Raw genomic sequence first — 17,369 nt, 5'->3', positions numbered from 1 at the left:
AAATGTTTTGGTTTTGTTTATTTGTCGTTGTTGTTTTAAAAGAAAGATTTATACAAGATAAAATATATAATATATTCAGAACAATGTGTTGGCAGAAACTTGTGGTCAAATACACATGAAACTTTTACATGGTCAAGGCCAGTCCCTTAGACTGAACCCTGAAAAAATTCCCAACAACGAGGGAAAAGCTCTGTTTATCCTCCTCCCAATCCAGGAGACAATGAGTGCCCTTAGCCTCATTAAAGATGGACAAACCCAGCCAAGATTACAGAGCCAATGTGGATCAGAGCAGGGGCAGGCATCTCCATCTGTCCAAAGACCCCTGCTTTTGGCTCAGAGAAGGAAAAGGATTAACCCCAGGACACACAGCAAGGGGCTAGGGTGCCAGGATTTCTTCATAGGCAGCCTCAAGGACGGGGAAGGACAGGAATCTGGTCGGGAGGGCTTATGTTTGCTCTTTCCTTATCATAACACCTGCTGCTGCCACCTGCCTCCATCCCTGCCCTCTCCCATCCACAGGATGCTTAGGCTTAGGCTGAGGCAGGGCTGGGTGGAGGTCTCATGGCCCACAGGGCAGAGCCGGGACCCTCAGCCTCCAGACCAGGTGGACCTGGTCCCAGCCCCTCCCTTCTCCACCCCTTGAAGCTTCCTTAAAGGCCCTGGTAGAAAATTCCAACCTCACCGCAGCCCCATGGCCTCTGAACTGGTTTTTTCCAGCAGCCTGGGGCCCCAGCCGTGGAGGGGGTGTCCAGGGCCTCCCTGAGCCCTTCCTCAGGGTTCCCCGCCCAGGTCGGCCTTGTCCCAAGGCCACTGGCAAGCCTCATCCCTGGGGACTGGTGGGCGGGCCAGGGGAGCCGGCTCAGGACGTCCTAGCAAACAGGAAAGGAGACAAAAGCGCTCGCTCGCTTGTGGGTGCCTGCATTCCTTTCAGGTGATGCCCAAGGGGCCACGGCTGGCTAGGGGCTTCCGGCCATGATTCACTACACCTGTCATTCCTGCCTGCGGGAAGTGGGGCAAGATGCAGGATGCATGGGGAGACCCACCCTCATCCCTCACCCCTGCATACACACACACACACACACACACACACGCGCGCGCACGCACACACACGCACACACACGCGCACACAGCACCCCTCTGGGAAAGAGAACGGCACCCCTTGGCACCCCCGCATTGTAGGCCCAGCTTCCCACCAATGAATCGGATCCCATCGCTGCCCTTGGGGAGCGCCCAGCACGGAGGGGGAAGGTCAGCAGACACCCAGATGACCCCACGGCAGGGTGGTTTGGGGAGCGTGGATTTTCTGCAGAGGGCCTGGCGAAGGGCGCAGGGATAAGAGAGCGCTACAGCGGCTTTGAAGTGGGAGTGGGTGGCGCGCGGAGCTGGCTGGGAGGACATCTGATGGGAGAGCGGAGTGTGTAATGGAGAGCCTGGTGGTGTGTGTGTGTGTGTGTGTGTGTGTGTGTGTGTGTGTGTGTGTGTGTGTGTGTGTCCAGCCCCCTGGGGCGGAGCTCCCCCTCCTGCGGGTCGCTGGGCCGGCTCTGCTGATTGGGGGGCTCTCCCGACCCCCCTGCGGGGCACTGGGCCCCCTCTGCTGATTGGGGGACTGTCCCGACCCCCCTGCGGGTCGCTGGGCCCCCTCTGCTGATTGGGGGGCTCTCCCGACCCCGGGCAGCGCTGACTCAGCGTCTGGGGTGGTTCCCACGGCCTGGGGGCCAAAGGCCATGCCATCCCTGCTCCCTCACCCCCACCCCAGGTTCTGGGGTCCTGACAGGACAGAAAGGAGGCCAAGATTCCCAGTCCCCCCCCCCATCCCTGACAAACAGCTGAGGAAGTCCCTCCGGTCGTCTAGCCCCAGGACACCCCCATCAGCCCTGGAAAGTTGAAGAAACTGCGGTTCTTATCCGTATTTTGCTTTTATTTTAAAACAGTGAAAAAGGAAAAAAAAATAAATATCTTGAAGAATAAGAACACAGGAGAGGGGGCGGGTGGTGGGGTAGGCGTTTGGGGGGACCCCGCTCCCGTGTTCTTGGGCTGCGGTAGGGGTGGGGTGCCAGGGGCCTCCCCGCTGGGAGGTCTGGGGCTCCGGCCTCTCCTGCCCGCGGCTCCCAGGCCGGGCGCAGCGTCAGCGGATCCGGGCAGGGATTAGAGCCCGCCCGCCGGCCGGCCGGCCCCCCAGGCCCCCAGGCCGCTCCCGAGGGCGCCCCGCCGCCGTCCTCCCCAGGGGTGGGGACCGGCCTGGCCTCGTGCCCGCGGCTCAGCGGTGCCCCAGGTCCTCCATGCCCACGCGGCCCCACACGCCCAGCACGAAGCTCTCGATGTCGCACTCGTTGGCGCCGCGCAGGATGCGGAAGCGGCCCCCCTCGCCCCAGGACGGGCCCCAGGAGTTGGCTGCCGTCTGGGAAGGAATGAAGAGGGTCAGTGAGGGAGGGAGGGGAGGAAGAAGAGGGCGGGGGGGGGGGGCGAGCATGCCGGGGTGCTGCTCACCCAGTATTTCAGCGTCGTTCCGTTAGGCAGCCTCTCTTCTCCCCACCTGCGGGCAGAGGTGGAGGGGAAGGGCGCTCAGTGCACCTGCGCCCAGGGACCCTGTGATTCCCCATGCTTTTTGGAAATTCGGTGTGTGGGCCCTAGGACCCTGAGAGTCTCTGTCCCTGTTTGTATTTTGCAAGTACTGGGGCTTGAACTCGGAAGCCTGGGTGCTGTCCCTGAGCTTTTGCACTCAAGGCTGGCACTGTATCACTTGAGCCACCACTCCATGTTTGGTTTTTGCTAGTTAATTGGAGATAAGAGCCTCCCAGTCTGTTCCTCTCTAGCCAGCCTCACTCTCCATACCTCTTGGTCTGTTTGCCCAAGACAACATAGGGGTGGGGAGTGGGGGGGGGGGGGAAGCACCAAGGATCTTACATCCTAGGACTAGTTCTGTGGGACCTCCCACATCTTCTGGCCCTCCTTCCCTTGGGGAGTAGGGGAGCAAAAGAAAGACCTAAAAGAATGTGGGTATCTTTGTAGTGGTTCACTCTGAACTCACACAGCAAAGCACATTACCTAGGGCTGGGTTCTGTGACTCATGCCTACACTCCTCGCTACTCAGGAGACTGAAACCTTGAGGATTAAGGTTGGAAGCCAGTCCTGGCAGGAAAGTATGTATGAGACTCTGCTCCAGTTAACGATCAGTAAACCAGAAGTAAAGCTGTGGCTCAATCCTTGAGCAAAAGTGCTAAGCATCAGTGCCCAGACTCCGAGTTCAAGCCTTACTGCCAACACAAAAACAAAAATAAAGCAAGAAGGGCATTGCATTGGCTAGACATTTCACTGACTGCTGAAATCAGAGGGGCCAACTGAGGGCTGGAGAGCAACCTGCCCAGATGGCTCCAGGAGTTGCAAGACTTGGGACTGGGTGCAGAGAGGGGGGAGCTGAGCAGCTTCGCACCTCATCTATATTTTTCCCATGGGTTAAGGACAGAATTGTTCTTAGAAGCCCTTTGGAGGCTCTTCACCCTCAGTGTGGTCCAGGACTAGCCCTTTCTTTCTTTTTGTTGATTGTGGGGCTTGAACTCAGGGCCTGGGCGCTGTCCCTGAGCTCTTTCACTCAAGGCTAGCAATCTAGCCACCTTGAGCCAGAGTGCCACTTCTGGTGGTTAATTGGAAATAAGAGTCTCACAGACTTCCCTGCGTGGGCTGGCTTCAAACTGTGATCCTCAGATCTCAGCCTCCTGATTACCTAGGACTACAGGCAGGGGCCACCAGTACCTGGCTCCCTTCCTCTTCTAAACTAATGTTTGCTCCTTTGGAAACAAGACTGGCAAACCTGACTTTGCATGAACGGTATGGATTGAGAACAGGCTCCAGAGCCTCCCCCATTCCCCAGTGCGTGCCCCACGGCACCCAGTCACCTATGCCCACAAGCCCCTCACCCTGTTATCTTGACTGAGTGGGTCCCGTGTCGGCGGTACTGCTCCGGCCTCCCCAGGCTCACTGGCGTGTGGCTGTAAATGCCACCCTTGTACAGGAAGAAGTCCTCGTGGACCTCCATGAGTGCTGTGGGGAAAGGTTGAGGTGGGGCTGCTCAGTCTATTAGTCACACATCAAGACTGCACCCTGATACAAGACTAAATGCCCCCTCTTGGTCGTGTGTGTGTGCATGCGCGCGCGCGCGCATGCGCGTGTGTGTGCACGTGTGCACGCCAGACCTGGGGCTTGAACTCAGTGTTTTCACTCAAGGCTGGCATTCCACCACGAGCCACAGCTCCACTTCTGGCTTTTTGCTGGTTAATTAGAGAGAGACTCTCACAGACTTTCCTGTCTGGATTGTCTTCCTATGTGATCTTCATCTGGGCCTCCTGAGTAGCTAGGATTACAGCCACTGTTTTTTGGCTCTAGGGGCTTCTTGCAGGGAGGGAACATAAGTCCCCCCTCCCAGTCCCACTAGACTTTCCATCAGTGCTGTTCAGACCACCTGGGCCACTATACCCAGCCATGAGCCTATGGGACGTTTACCTTGGACAGGACCATTCTCCATCAATTCCTTCATGATCTCCGTCTCCTGGAGGGAGGAAGGACATGGTAAGATTTCATTCAGCCTTTGACAAAACCTCTTCCTCCAACTCTTGCCTCTGCCCCTTCCTGTGTGTCTGTGTGTGTGGACTTACATCAGAGCCCAGACGGTAGGCAGGAGTGACCTGGTAGATGTCATTGGCATCAACCTGGCTATTGGGACAGTGGGCCGTGGCCTGGCGCTTGCCCCGTCCCGTTGCCCGGCTGTGCATCATACAGCGGGGTGTGGGCCCAGCCTCATCCTGGTCACGGCCGGAGAATGGATAGCAGTTGTCAGACACCACCCTGGAGAGGCAGCAGGAGGGAGCGAGGACAGTGATGTTGGGATCACACAACTTGAGTGCTGTCCACAGGGGGGCTTTGCCCACCTCTCCCACCCACACCCTCTGCTGCATACCCTCGACGCCGCAGGAACCACCAGGCACCATCGAGATGCCCACCTCGGCAGCCCTGCTGGTGGTGGGTGTTACAAGACAACAGGTTCTGAGGTGACAGGACAGGTGTCATGTGTCCCATGGAATGGATGGACACTCGATCAGACGCCACAGCTAGCAGGGAAAGCAGAGGGGCTGTCAGGAGCCAGGCCTTGGCCCTCCTCCCAGGTGCCATCCCCTGGCGGTGGACACACCTGCTGTGGAGAAAGCCCAGGAGCCTGCACAGTTGCCCTGGTCCAGAGGCTCATGGATCAGGTGAGGCCACTTTTTGGAAGACTCGAAGGCTGTGGGCAGTACTTCCCCTGGCCCTAGCACCGTCTGCAAAATGAAGGTGTTGTCATTTGCCCCCTGCCCTGGCCTGGCTGCGCCTCCACAGCCCAGCATGAGAGAGCCACTGAGAGTACAAGACTTGCGGTAGCTGGATCTGGAGGAGCCCTGCTGCTGTGGGATTCCTGCTACCTTGGAGTTGAATGGGAGAACCAAGCACCTTTCGCTGGCTCCCCTGGATCAGTTAGGGTGACGGGTTCTAGTTTACAGATGGGGAACCTAAAGTCAAGAGCAGCAAAGTGGCCAGGCCAGGGTCATCGCTTTCCACTCTCAACTCCTGTCTCATTCCTCTCCACCTTCCAACCTGCCACACCCTCCTTCCTGCCAGGGCCCTGGCCTCTAGGCCCTAGACTCGGGCAGGGGAGGGAAGGAGTGATCTCGTGTTCAGGCGGGCTGCCAAGACAAACAGCAGGAGGCAGAAAATAGGCAAAGGCTCAGGGACGTCAGGGCTGGACCTGGTCACCCCAGCCTGGGGCTAAAGTCCCTACATAGAGAAGAATGGCCCATGGCCCTCCTTACCTCTCCCTGCCTGCCATCAGTGGGCAGATCCTCCAGCCTGTACCCCACCCCTGTAAAGCAGCACAAAGCTCTCCTTCCTCACTCTTTAACTATTTGGGTCTGATTCCCATTTATGTCCCTAGAGGGTCCCGTGAGCGGGGTGGGGGGAACCCCCTGCTCCCTAGGGGTTCCGCTGAGTCTGCATTTGTTCCAAGAATTGCCGTTCTCTGGCCAAGCTGGAAGCGCATGTCCCTTTTTTCCTAAAATACCAAGGTGACCTCCTAGTCCTTTGGGCTCTGACCCAACTGTACTGAGGCCAATAGCATTTTTTCCCAGGCTGAGGAGGTGGGGAGTCGGGGAGGACTTCAGCCTGGACTACATGACTTAGAATCTGAGCCTAGCACGGCCAGTACAGCAACAAAGGCCCAGAGAGGGGAGTGACCTGCCCAGGGATACACAGCCTTCGAAGAGGAGGTCAGTACAGGCCCTGGGTGGACTTACATAAATCTCATTCATGTTCATGACAGATGAAGATGGGCGGATGGTGCCCAGGCGGTAGCGAATGCCCTCATCCAGAGTCATGCCCCAGAAGGCACTGTGGTTCCCAGCCTGCCACCTGGAGGAGAAGCGATGAGGAGAAGTCACAGATCTGCCAAGATCGGGGGCCCTTGAGCTATGTCCAGGCGAGACTCACAGTGGCCAAGTGCAGACAAATAACATTCCAAACAAATCTGTATCTGCATGGCATGGCATACATCTCAGGTGCGGCTTTGCGCGTGTGCCCCTGTGCCTGCTGGGGCTGCATCCCACACCTCTTACCCGTAGTTGCCCTGATTGATGGCGTTGATCATGTCTGGGTCCACTAGGCATGGTTCTTGGTCACAGTCCCACTCTCCTTTCTCCTGGCAGGTGCTGGGAGAAAAGAAAGGAAAGGGAGAGTGGGGGTGGGGACCTTCATAAGGGGGGAAGCTTCAGAGGGTAACAGGAGCCTAGGATTCTGTACAGCCAACTCAAACTCCTCAGTGACTGCCCAGCCTGGTGGTATTCAACATCCACTCAGGCTCACCATTCTTGTTTGTCTCTGTCACTCAGGTCTCTGCCTAAACTCCACAGTCAGAGATATTGCTGCTATTCAAAATCACCAGTGGGGAGTCTAACAAGTCAGATTTAGCACACCCCAAGCCAAATTCTGGTCTGCCTTACTTGGTTTTTGGTTTTTTAATATAAAATGGAAACACTGGGAGCTTGGGCCAAACCTGGGAGTCAGCCCTGCCTCTCTTTCACACTGATCCAACCATAAGGCAAGTCTTGTTGGGACTACCTTAAAAAACACACCAATAAAATTGGGTGTAGTGGTTCATGCCTGTAGTCCTAGCTGTTCAGAAGACAGAGATCAGGAGGATTGAGGATTGAGGTTTGAGGCCAGCAAGGGCCAAAGTTAGCAAGACTGCCATCTGCACCAATAAGAGCTAGGTGTTACGGCCCTCCTAGAATGCCAGTTACACAGGAAACATACGCAGGTGAATTGTGGTCCAGGCTGGGAGATCCAATTTGAAAAATTACTTGAGTAAAAAAGTAGTAGAGTAAGCATGAGGCCTTGAGTACCACCAGAAAAACAAAACAAAAGAAAACCACACACACACACACACACACACACACACACACACACACACACACACACACACACACACACACACACACACACACACACACACACACACACACACACACACACACACACACACACACACACCATACCCAGAATTCAAAGCATCTCTAACTATCTCCTGCACAACCAGGGTCCCCTTTCACCTGGAATATTGCTGCCATCCTTACATTGTTCCAGCATCTGCCCTGCGTCATCCCATGTCCCCCTCCAGCATACTTTTAACACAGTTGCCATAGTGATCCTGCTTAGCCTAAGTCATGTCATGTCATCGCTCTATCTCAAACCCTCCATTGGCGTCACCTCACAGAATAAGAGCCAAAGTCCTTGACGGTGACAACAATGGGCCCTGCACAATTTGTCCTTCTGCTCTGTCTATGACCTGTTCCTTCTGCTAGTCCTGGATCCTGAGGGGAGGCTGGAGGCTGCCCCAGCCTCTGAGCTGAGCTACTCTTCCTCCCAAATTCCCATGGCTCACTCTGTTCTTCCAAACCTTCATTCAAATGCCACTTTCTCAGCGACCCGTCCTCTGGATTCGTTCTTTTTGTTATTGTGCTTGTGCTTGTGCTTGAACTCAGGGTCTAGGTGCTTAATCACTCCATGCTGGCACTTTACCACTTGAGCCACAATCTCACTTCTGGCTTTTTGCTGGTTAGAGACAAAAGTCTCATAGACATTCCTGTCCTGGTTGGCTTTGAACCTCAATTCTTAGATCTCAGCAGCTAGGATTATGAGTGTAAGCCACCAGTGCCTGGCTCTCTGGCCACTATCTTCAAATTCAGCCTCCTCCTACTTTCTGCCCCCCTCTTTCCTGTCTTCTTTGACTGCCTGACATCTGACAGTGATGCACATTGAGTTCCTCATAGATTCTAACATCCTGAGGGCAGGTGTTGCTTAGTATCTTCAGTACCTAGGTAAACAAAGCCTAGCACCCAATAAATATTAGTTGACTGAACTGCATGACTGAGACAGTAGAGTACAGTGTGTGTAGGAAGACAGATTCTGGAGTTCAAGTCCCATCCCAGACAACGAGTCAGGTGACCAGTTGTTGATATTCCCTTCCATGGCTTGAGGGGAGAACATACTAAGCTTGCTTCAATGACAGGCTTGTGAAGGACTTAGTACAGAGGCTGGCCCACGTGAGTGCACTTAGAACAGGGCCTGGCCCACGTGGGCACTCAGAATTGTTCTCTATTATTAATGTTCTTACTCGCAGGAACCCCAGCCCCCCTTTTCCTGAGCTGTAGACTCATGGCTGACCTCCAACACCTCTGGATGGTGTAATGGCGTCCAAGACTTAAAATAACTACCAGCCTTCTTCAGTTGCTACTCCCAGGGTTTTCAGAACCAGGCATCCAGCTGTTCAGATCGATGGCCTGGGTGTCCTGTGATGTCTCCCCTACGTCCCCATCAGCCGATTCCGGAGATGACGCCTCACACACCCATCTGCCTGTCACTCTTCTATTGCGTCCACACCACTCTGGTCCCGTGTCACCTCTCACCTGGACCAGGACTTTCCTGACCATGTCTTCTGCCTTTCTAAGGTCCATTCATCTCTACTCCACCATCCATTTCACATCTGCCAGGGAGCCAGAGCCCCAGGTGAGTCAGACCCAGCATCTATCCTTGGACTACAGACAGTCAGAACAAAACATTCCTCACACCAGGCACCAGCGGCTCACACCTGTAATCCTAGCTACTCAGGGGACTGCGATCTGAGAGTCACAATTCAAAGCCAATCTCGGTAAAGTCTCTGAGACTCTTTTCTACAATTAATCAGCAAAAAGCTGGAAGTGTGTGGCTCAAGTAGTAGAACATCTACGTTGAGTGAGAAAGCTAAGTGAAAGCCCAAGGCACTGAGTTCAAGCCCCAGTACTAGCATAGAAATAAGTTAAATATGAAGAAATAAACAAACAAGAGTTCCCTCTGTGTCTGTAAGACCCCAGGAACTGGCAGCACCTCCTCAGACCTGTCTTTCTCCCAGCTCTGACTGAGATGACCCTGTCTACTTCCTGGCATCCCTGCCTGGCGGGGCTGCTTTGAGATATCCATCTCTTGGGTATCTCATCAGTGTATCTCCCTGAAAATGCATTCCCCCTCTAACTTGGACCTCTACTATGCTTTCTCCTCCATAACTCCTACAGATGTGGGGTCTGTGTGTGTGTGTGTGTGTGTGTGTGTGTGTGTGTGTGTGTGTGTGTGTGTGTGTGTGTGTGTGTGTGTGTGTGTGTGTGTGTGTGTGTGTGTGTGTGTGTGTGTGTGTGTGTGTCCATATCCTCCACCAGACCAGGAGCTTCTGCAGCTGAAGGACTGTGTTTGCCGAGTTCTGGCTTCCTCTAAGTCTAGCACTGAGCCTGTGAAAAGCTGATCTTTAGTAACTGGATGTCAACTGAAGGGTTGAATTCTGTGTATTCTAGGAGCTTTTTACAAGCTCATAACTCTGCTATTACAAGATGCTAAACTGCCTCCTTGCAGGCCAGCCCCAGGCACCCGCCTCCAGTACAGCCTTATAAGGAGCACTCAATGGGTGCTGAGCCCCAGTAAAGCTGATTCTCCAGCCCAGGAGCCAGCCAGAGGGTAGTGCCCAGGGAGGGCTGGAGGAGGCTGTGGGGACTGAGGGGTGCACTGTCCCTCTTTCCCTTCCCCATACCGAGCTATTAGGTTGGACCTTCTGATGGCTTCCCAGGATCCTCAGCCACCAGGAGCCAGCCAGAGGGGCAGGCAGAGTAGAGGTCCACCACTGTTCTCCTGTCCCCACTGCCTGTGTCCCCGGGCTGCCCAGACAGGTCCAGACAGGGCTGGTGGCAGCAGGTCCCAGCATTCCGGAGGGGCCTGAGAGAGAGTTAACCCTTCACAGCCACCCTGTGAGGTTCAGGAGAACCCTGAAGTCCTGCACTTGTGATCTCCCGCTGAGACACACCCCCACACACGCACACACACTCCCACTCTCACGGTGACCCAGGCATCCTCACCCCGTGAGGCAATGGAAACAACTTGTGCGCAATGCATTCCAAAAAGTTTCCTTCTCCCCTGGGGCCTCCCAGGGTGACGGGGGTGGGGAGGTGGTGAGTGGGTGCAGGGACCCTATTATTTCCAGTAAGGCCTCAGGCTTCCTACCCAACCCTGCCCCACTTCCCATCTGCTTACGGAGCACCTATGACCCCTTCTTCCTTCTGCCAGGAATGGGGGGGAGGGCAGGAAGGGAGGAAGGTCACATTCCAGGGGAGGCCCTGCCTCAGGCCTGCCTGCAGGCCAGCGGCCATCCCTGACCCTCATCTGTCCCAGGGCAGCGGATGTTGTACTCAGAGCTTTCCTTCCTGGCGTCCCCTTCTTTGACTGTCCTCTGTGACAGCCAGGAGAGTGGGGAGGGGCTGTGGCCCAGCCCCGGCCAGGATTCCCAGCTCAGAGGTGGCTCCTGGCCAGGCAGCCATGGCTGACCACTCTCAGGAATGTTTCTAGAATGCTTCCATATGAGGAAGCATGATCGATGTAAAAATCCACACGCGCGTGCCCTCCCTGCACACTCAGAAAAGGAAAAGGACTCAACCCTAGGAAAAGGATGGCAAGGGTAGGATGTGAAGCAAGTCTGTTGACCACGGAGGCCACAGGCCCCACTCACTCACCAGCGATTACAGTTGTCCCAGTAGGTCCCGAAGACTGGGTAGATGCGGCCTCCATGCAGGCACCCTGGTGGGAAGAAGAGGAGGGGTGATGGGGACCCAGCCAGGAATGGTCATCTTGATTACACACACGCACACGTGCATACACACACACACACACTCACTCACTCATTCCAATCCCAGCCCTGAGGAAACCCAAAGCCAAACTATAGCTGAAGATATTTCCTGCTGAGTTCCATACGAACAGCTACATGGGAAGTTACTCAATGACTCTAACTTGGATGACTCTTGCTTTACCTGGATGCCAGCCACACATTCCTGAGATCCTTGGCAATTTAAATGACTTCAGGCTTGGAGTAGAAGGGGCCTGGGAAAACTGAGGCCCAGAGAAGGTAAGTAACCACTTTGAGATAACATAGCATTTGTGGATAAGCAACTCTGGAATGGGTTCTCCTCATGCAAAGCCCCATGGAACTGTGGGGAGGAATGCAATGATTCTCCTATGGGTTGGGGGTGGGGGGCAAATGCATGGCAAATGCAAGGCAAAAGGGTGGAGGCTGAAGGTAGAGGCAGATCTGACCTTCTGTCAACTATGACCTGTCTCAGTTACAAGATTTTGAGCAAAGGCAGAAGAATGGTAAGATGACCCTGGCCTACCTCCCTATATGCCCTATCAGCCCAAGGTTGAGTCAGCAGGCAGGGCCAGCACCCTCCACGTCCTTCCGGAATAGAGACAGGACTGGGAGAAAGGGTGGAAGGCTGGCTGCCATGTCCCTGGCCCAACTGAGAATCCCAGCTAAGGACCTTTGCTCAGTTTTGCTGCAGAGTGGAGCTAGACCACAGGAGAGACTTCCTAGATGGTTATGCTCTCTCCCAGAGTGTGCAAAGCCTCCTCAGCCCTGCTGAGCCTGAGCCTGGCAGGGTGATCCACTCCCCTGGCTGTCTTGGCACCCACCTTGGATAGGAGGGAAAGGGGGCGGCACCCCCAGGCAGAAGTCCCAGAAGTCCGGGCAGCAGTCGGACACAGTGCGGTTGCAGAAGAGGTCACAGTAGCAGGTGGCACCCAGGTAGGGCAGGGCGCAGTCATCCACGCGGCCTCGGCAGCACATGTCCTGCTGCTGGCAGTACCGGCCACCGGCGTCCCGGATGCCCCGCAGATGCAGACCCGGTGCCAGTTCTCTGCGCCAGCGACTCCGCCTCGCACCTGGGGCCACCTGGCCAGCCAGCAGCAGCAGCAGCAACAGCCCCAGTGGACAGCCCCGCATGGTGTCTCCTGGGCCTGGGAAGGGCCGAGGTCAGGGGTCAGAGGTAGTGAGCACCAGAGATCTCCCTGCATGCATCCTGGGGCTGGTAGGCCAAGGGGGTCTAGAGGGTTGGGGGGGGGGTGATGATATCCCAGCCCCCAAGCAGGACACAACACAGGGGCTGCAATCTGTGTGTCCTGGCTTCCAGGAGTTGGGAAAAAAAAAAAAAAAGCCTCTGCCTGTCCAGTACAGAGAGCTCTGAAGACAAGGAAAGGGGTGGGGGTGGGGGGATTGGCATTCTTGGGTCCCCCCACCCAGCACCCATCTTTCTGACACCCCTGACCTTAGTCCTTGATTTTGCAGTCACTCCTGACCAGTCCTCCTGTCCTCTTCTGTCCTCTCCATGTCCCATGTCCCTCTGACCCTGTCCCATGTCCCTCTGACCCTGTCTACTGTCTGTCTGTCTGTCTGTCTGTCTGTCTGTCTGTCTGTCTCTGCTGTTGGTCCCAGTTCCTCTGTCTGGCCCCTGTCCCGCTCTGCTCCTTCTCTGTCTACACCCTACGCCCTCTGAGCAGGGCGTCCCTACCTGGTGAGGGGGTGTGGGCTGGACCCCGGTTGCCCTGCGCCTCCGCCTCCTGGCTCTGCGACCGATCTCTGACACCGGAGTCCAGGGAAGGGGTGGGACGGTTTATGTACCGCCCCGTCCTGCCCCGCAGCTGCTGCCGCTGCCCCTGCCCCGCCCCTGGCTGGAGGAGGGGCCACCCCTGGCTGGCGGCCGGAGGAGGGGACTCCGATCACCTGGAGTAAGTTGCTCTGGAGTTCAGGGCTGGGACTGGCTGGCTGGCTGGGATGGGCAGGATGAGGAGGGGCAGGTGTTTGTCCTCCTTAAGTCTCTAGTCAGTGGAATCTTTTCCTTAGCGGGCAGAACTGCTACTCAAGCATAAAGAGTTGAGGTCTGAAACTAGAAAGGACTTTCCAATGGGCTGAAAAACTCTCCTAGAGAACCAGAGATGGGGCAGCTGAGCTCTGAGTGTTGGACATGCTAGGGAGTGGTCAGCTCCCCTCTAACCCCTCTGTGGGACAAACAGTATCCACACCCTTTGTCCAGTGATAGGCTGGAACGATCGGAATTCTGGGGAGGATTCAAGGATTCAGGAACCTGCAGACCTTTGCCCCAGAGAGCGCATCTCCGGGAAGAGCGGGTGTGTGGCAGCTGTCTGCACTAGGGCCCCTTGTGGGGTCTGCCCTCCTTGGTCCTGGGAATCCTGTGCCCACACAGCCCCCTCCGCCAAGCTCAAGGACACCCTCCTTGCACCTGCCCCTTTGTCAGGGCCCTGCCCGCTGCCATCCCCTGCAAAGCTCCCCATCCTGCCTCAGGCCTAACTAACCTTCCTTTCACCCTGGCCTCCTGGGCCCTGAACAATGGGGCTTCTGTCCCTCGGGGCACCGCCCTCCCTCACCTTGTGGCGCAATCTCCTCTCTTCCTACAAGCTTGGGCCTGAGCCAGAGGGTTCTACCAGCCAGGAGAGGAAGAGACCACACCTGCAAGCCCCTAGCCCCAGCCTACTCTTCACCTGTCACAGTGCTACCCCAGAGGACACGCCAACCTCCCTGCAGCCTCCTCTAGCCTGGGCCCTGGCCCCTGGCTGAGTGAGAGGCCAGGACAACGGCGCTTGTATCTGGGCTACCCCCTGCCATGGGGTATTAGGGGAGAGTGACAGGCAGGGAGGAGGTAGGCTGGGGTTCCTTCTCTGGGATGGGGGATGACGTCTGGGGCCCAGCATAGACTTTCACACACCCCAGAACTGTTTGTCTTCTCCCTCCAGGCAAAGACTAGAAGAGAAACTGAGGCTGGGAAGATCAGATGAGCCTGAACACACAGAAGGCAGGCTTCCTCCCCACTACCAATGCTCTCTTCTCCTCCCACCCCCTCACCTGCGGACGCCCTAGTCGCCCAAAACAGGTCTCAACACCATCCTGGTTGGAAAGTCCCTTTTCCAATCTAACCTCCAATTCATCTCCTTGCAAGGTGGGTCCCTTGGAATGGGCCAATGTCCTGTCCTCCAGCTAGGAGGCTGCCTTCAGCAGAACGAATGCTCCCCAAAGTGCCTGCCATTATGAATTAGTCTCATGGGGCTGGGTCCCACCCAGCCCAACCCAGAGCCATCCAACCTATGTTTGTCCCAAATCATCCCTTGCGAGTTCCCGCACAAAGCTGTGTGCCCTGTGTGTGCTTTCACATACAGAGCTGCATTTATGAAGTCCTTTTGCTTGTCAGACTGTGTCCCTTGGTCTGTGACTGCTTGACAATCTGTTTGCCTGCCATTGGCTACCTGTGTGGAGGTCTATCTGTGTGTCTGGATGTCTTGGCTATCTGCCAGGACTCATCTGTCAATCTGCTTGTCTACCCACTTACCTGTCTGCATGCCCCATGCCAGTGTGTATGTGTGTCCATGGAGCTGTGTGAGTGTCGTGTTTGTGTTGGTTCTGGGTCTATCTGGAAGTCGGTGTATCATTAATGGGTCTGGGTGTGTGCTGTGATGTGTCTGGGGGTGTGTCTGGAGGGTTGTCCCTGTCTCTCTTCACCTGTCTGTGTGTCTGTGCTGGTGTCTGCTTGTGCATGTCTGGGGGTTTGGTTGTCTGGCTGTCTCTCTCTGTCTTTCTGTCTGTCTGGCTGGCTGTGCATAGGAGGCAGGAACCACCCCCATCATCGCAGAGCTTGGAGCTGAGCCATCTCTGTGGAATCTCGTGACTCACTCGTTTCCTTGGACAAGAAGAAGAGGAAAAGGGCAGGGTGTAGTGGGTGCTGGACACCCCACTTTCCATTTCCATGTCTTCCTCCACCCAGCTCACCCTGGTGACTCATTCTCTGTCCTGTTCTTGCCCGGCACGGGGCCTTGTCCAAGGCCTGGGAGAGAGAGCAGACAAGGCATGGCAAGTGAGGCCAGAGCCCTCTTGCTTTCCCAGGAAGCCAGCAAGTCTCGGACAGGGGCTCCCCTTAGGTGGAGCCTTGGGCAGCCCTGTTCGTGCCAGGCCTCGATGTCCATCTGTCCCCACCAGCTCCCCCAGGCCTGCCCCCACTCTCCTCTTTCTGTAAGGGAGGGGAAGGCAGCAAGGAGCAGCAACTTGCCCCAGGACACATAGCAGAGCAGAGCCCCAGCTTTCTTCCCTCCCCTAGATATCTGGGGCTCCTCCAGGCCTGAAACTCTTCTGACTGCTCTGGGTACCCTGGATGGACTTTCTCTGGGGGGTTAGCAAGGCAGCCATGCTCTGAATTGGCCCAATGACTTAAGGGGTCCAGATGTGCATGGCTCAAACAATGCTCTAGTCAATCTTGGGGACTCTTGTGTCTCTCTGTGCTCAGCTGGACAAGCCCAAAGCTCCAAACAGTGATACTTGGTGATACTGAGTGATACTGGGTGATACTGGGTGATAATAGGTGATATTGAGTGATACTGGGTGATACTGGGTAATACTGGGTGATATTGGGTTATACAGAGTGATACTGATGATACTGGGTGATACTGGGTGATATTGGGTGATATGGAGTGATACTGGTGATACTGGGTGATATTGAGTGATACTGATAATACTGGATGATACTGGGTGATATTGGGTGATACGGAGTGATACTGGTGATACTGGGTGATATTGAGTGATACTGATACTGGGTGATACTGAATGATACTGTATGATACTGGGTAACACTGAGTGATACTGAGTGATACTGGGTGATACTGGGTGATACTGAATGATACTGGATAATACTGAGTGATACTCGGTGATTGCTGAGTGATACTGGGTGATACTGGGTAATACTGAGTGATACTGGGTGATACTGGGTGATACTGGGTGATACTGAGTGATACTGAGTGGTACTGAGTGATACTGGGTGGTACTGATACTGGGTGATACTGAGTGATACTGGGTAATACTGAGTGATACTGAGTAATACTGGGTGATACTGGGTGGTACTGAGTGATACTGAGTGATACTGGGTGATACTGGGTGATGCTGGGGACTGTGATGGAGATCCAGGCTGGCCTGCTGTGACATGCTGGGCTTCCCTGGGCCTTTGGAGTGTATTGGAAGAAGTGGTCCAGAGGTTAAGTGACAGAACGTTGTGTATGCTGGGGCTTGTGGGCCAAGAGATTGGACTGTGCCAGGGCATGCCTACTGTTAGCATTTGGTTGGTTGGTTGGTTTTTCATTCATTCAACAAGTTCCTGTCAAGCATTCACTATGGGCTGAGATCTGTGCTGGGTGCTGACCGTGAGAAGTTGACCGTGAGAAGTTGAACCAAATTAACACAGACCCTGCTCACAATCTAATGGGAAGACAGACACATAAATGTGTGCATGCACAGGAGAGAGAGAGAGAGAGAGAGAGAGAGAGAGAGAGAGAGAGAGAGAGAGAGAGAGAGAGAGAGAGAGAGAGAGAGAGAGAGAGAGAGAGACAGACAGACAGACAGACAGACAGACAGACAGACAGACAGATAGACAGACAGACAGACAGACAGACAGACAGAGGCGCCAAGGAGTGATTCCAAAATGTGAAGTGCTGTGCAGACAGGTGCAGAGCCTGAGACCCTGGCGCCTGTGGGGCCCCATTGTTCTCGCAAAGGAGGCCGCATCTGAGCTGTGATAATGCAGACACACCTAGAGCTTATGGGATGCCAGATCTGAAGGAGCAAAGGTCCTGAGGCTGGGCATCATGTGGTTTGCTGGGTCCACAGGAAGGCCTGCAGTGTCTGGACTAGAGTGAGGGAGATGGCTGGGGCGCAGGAGGAGCCTGGGAGATGCTGGGTGGGGCGGGTCACCCAGGACACTACACTCCCTATAGGAGGGAGCTGTAATTGTCTTTTGCCACTGAGAGATTTAAGTATGGGAGTGAAATGATCTGGTTTATGCAGAAGTCGGTTCCAGCTGTTCCACAGAGAACAGACAGTACTACAGGGCAAAAGAGGAGTCACAGAGGCCAAACAGGAGGCTGATGTTGTAACTTAGGCCAGAGGTGCAGAGTATTGA

At 55.2% G+C, this 17,369-nt stretch overlaps 1 protein-coding gene across 2 annotated transcripts; it reads right to left on the bottom strand.

Annotated features, from left to right (window-relative positions):
- Nucleotides 1-1,897: 1,897 nt before the first annotated feature.
- Nucleotides 1,898-13,009, bottom strand: Tinagl1 (tubulointerstitial nephritis antigen like 1). Of its 2 annotated transcripts, none has more exons than XM_070009012.1 (12): nucleotides 12,930-13,009; nucleotides 12,055-12,378; nucleotides 11,103-11,166; nucleotides 6,633-6,725; nucleotides 6,315-6,429; nucleotides 5,183-5,306; nucleotides 4,952-5,102; nucleotides 4,650-4,839; nucleotides 4,498-4,543; nucleotides 3,915-4,038; nucleotides 2,488-2,533; nucleotides 1,898-2,398 (listed from the first exon to the last, which is right to left on the bottom strand). In XM_070009012.1, the coding sequence occupies exons 2-12, from the start codon at nucleotides 12,362-12,364 to the stop codon at nucleotides 2,258-2,260; spliced, it is 1,404 nt and encodes a 467-aa protein (XP_069865113.1). In that variant the 5' UTR covers nucleotides 12,365-12,378; nucleotides 12,930-13,009; the 3' UTR covers nucleotides 1,898-2,257. The 2 variants fall into 2 exon arrangements, with proteins under 2 accessions (XP_069865113.1, XP_069865114.1); XM_070009013.1 differs by lacking the exon at nucleotides 12,930-13,009 and adding an exon at nucleotides 12,687-12,857.
- Between the last annotated feature and the right edge of the window lie 4,360 nt (nucleotides 13,010-17,369).

This window comes from Dipodomys merriami, unplaced genomic scaffold (assembly GCF_024711535.1).
Source record: "Dipodomys merriami isolate MVZ:Mamm:240054 unplaced genomic scaffold, mDipMer1.0.p SCAF_71, whole genome shotgun sequence".
Lineage (NCBI taxonomy): Eukaryota > Metazoa > Chordata > Mammalia > Rodentia > Heteromyidae > Dipodomys > Dipodomys merriami.
Note: the sequence above shows the minus strand (reverse complement) of the source record. Positions and strands in the feature narration are given on the sequence as shown.

Bases quoted from the DNA above. Each gene is read 5' to 3' on its own strand.
- Tinagl1 (XM_070009012.1), bottom strand. From the start codon at position 12,364: ATGCGGGGCTGTCCACTGGGGCTGTTGCTGCTGCTGCTGCTGGCTGGC. The intron at 5,307-6,314 runs GTAAGTCCACCC...TTCATTTTGCAG, and splicing joins TGAACATGAATGAGATTTAT to ACGGTGCTAGGGCCAGGGGA. The intron at 4,840-4,951 runs GTATGCAGCAGA...CTGCCTCTCCAG, and splicing joins TGGTTCCTGCGGCGTCGAGG to GGTGGTGTCTGACAACTGCT.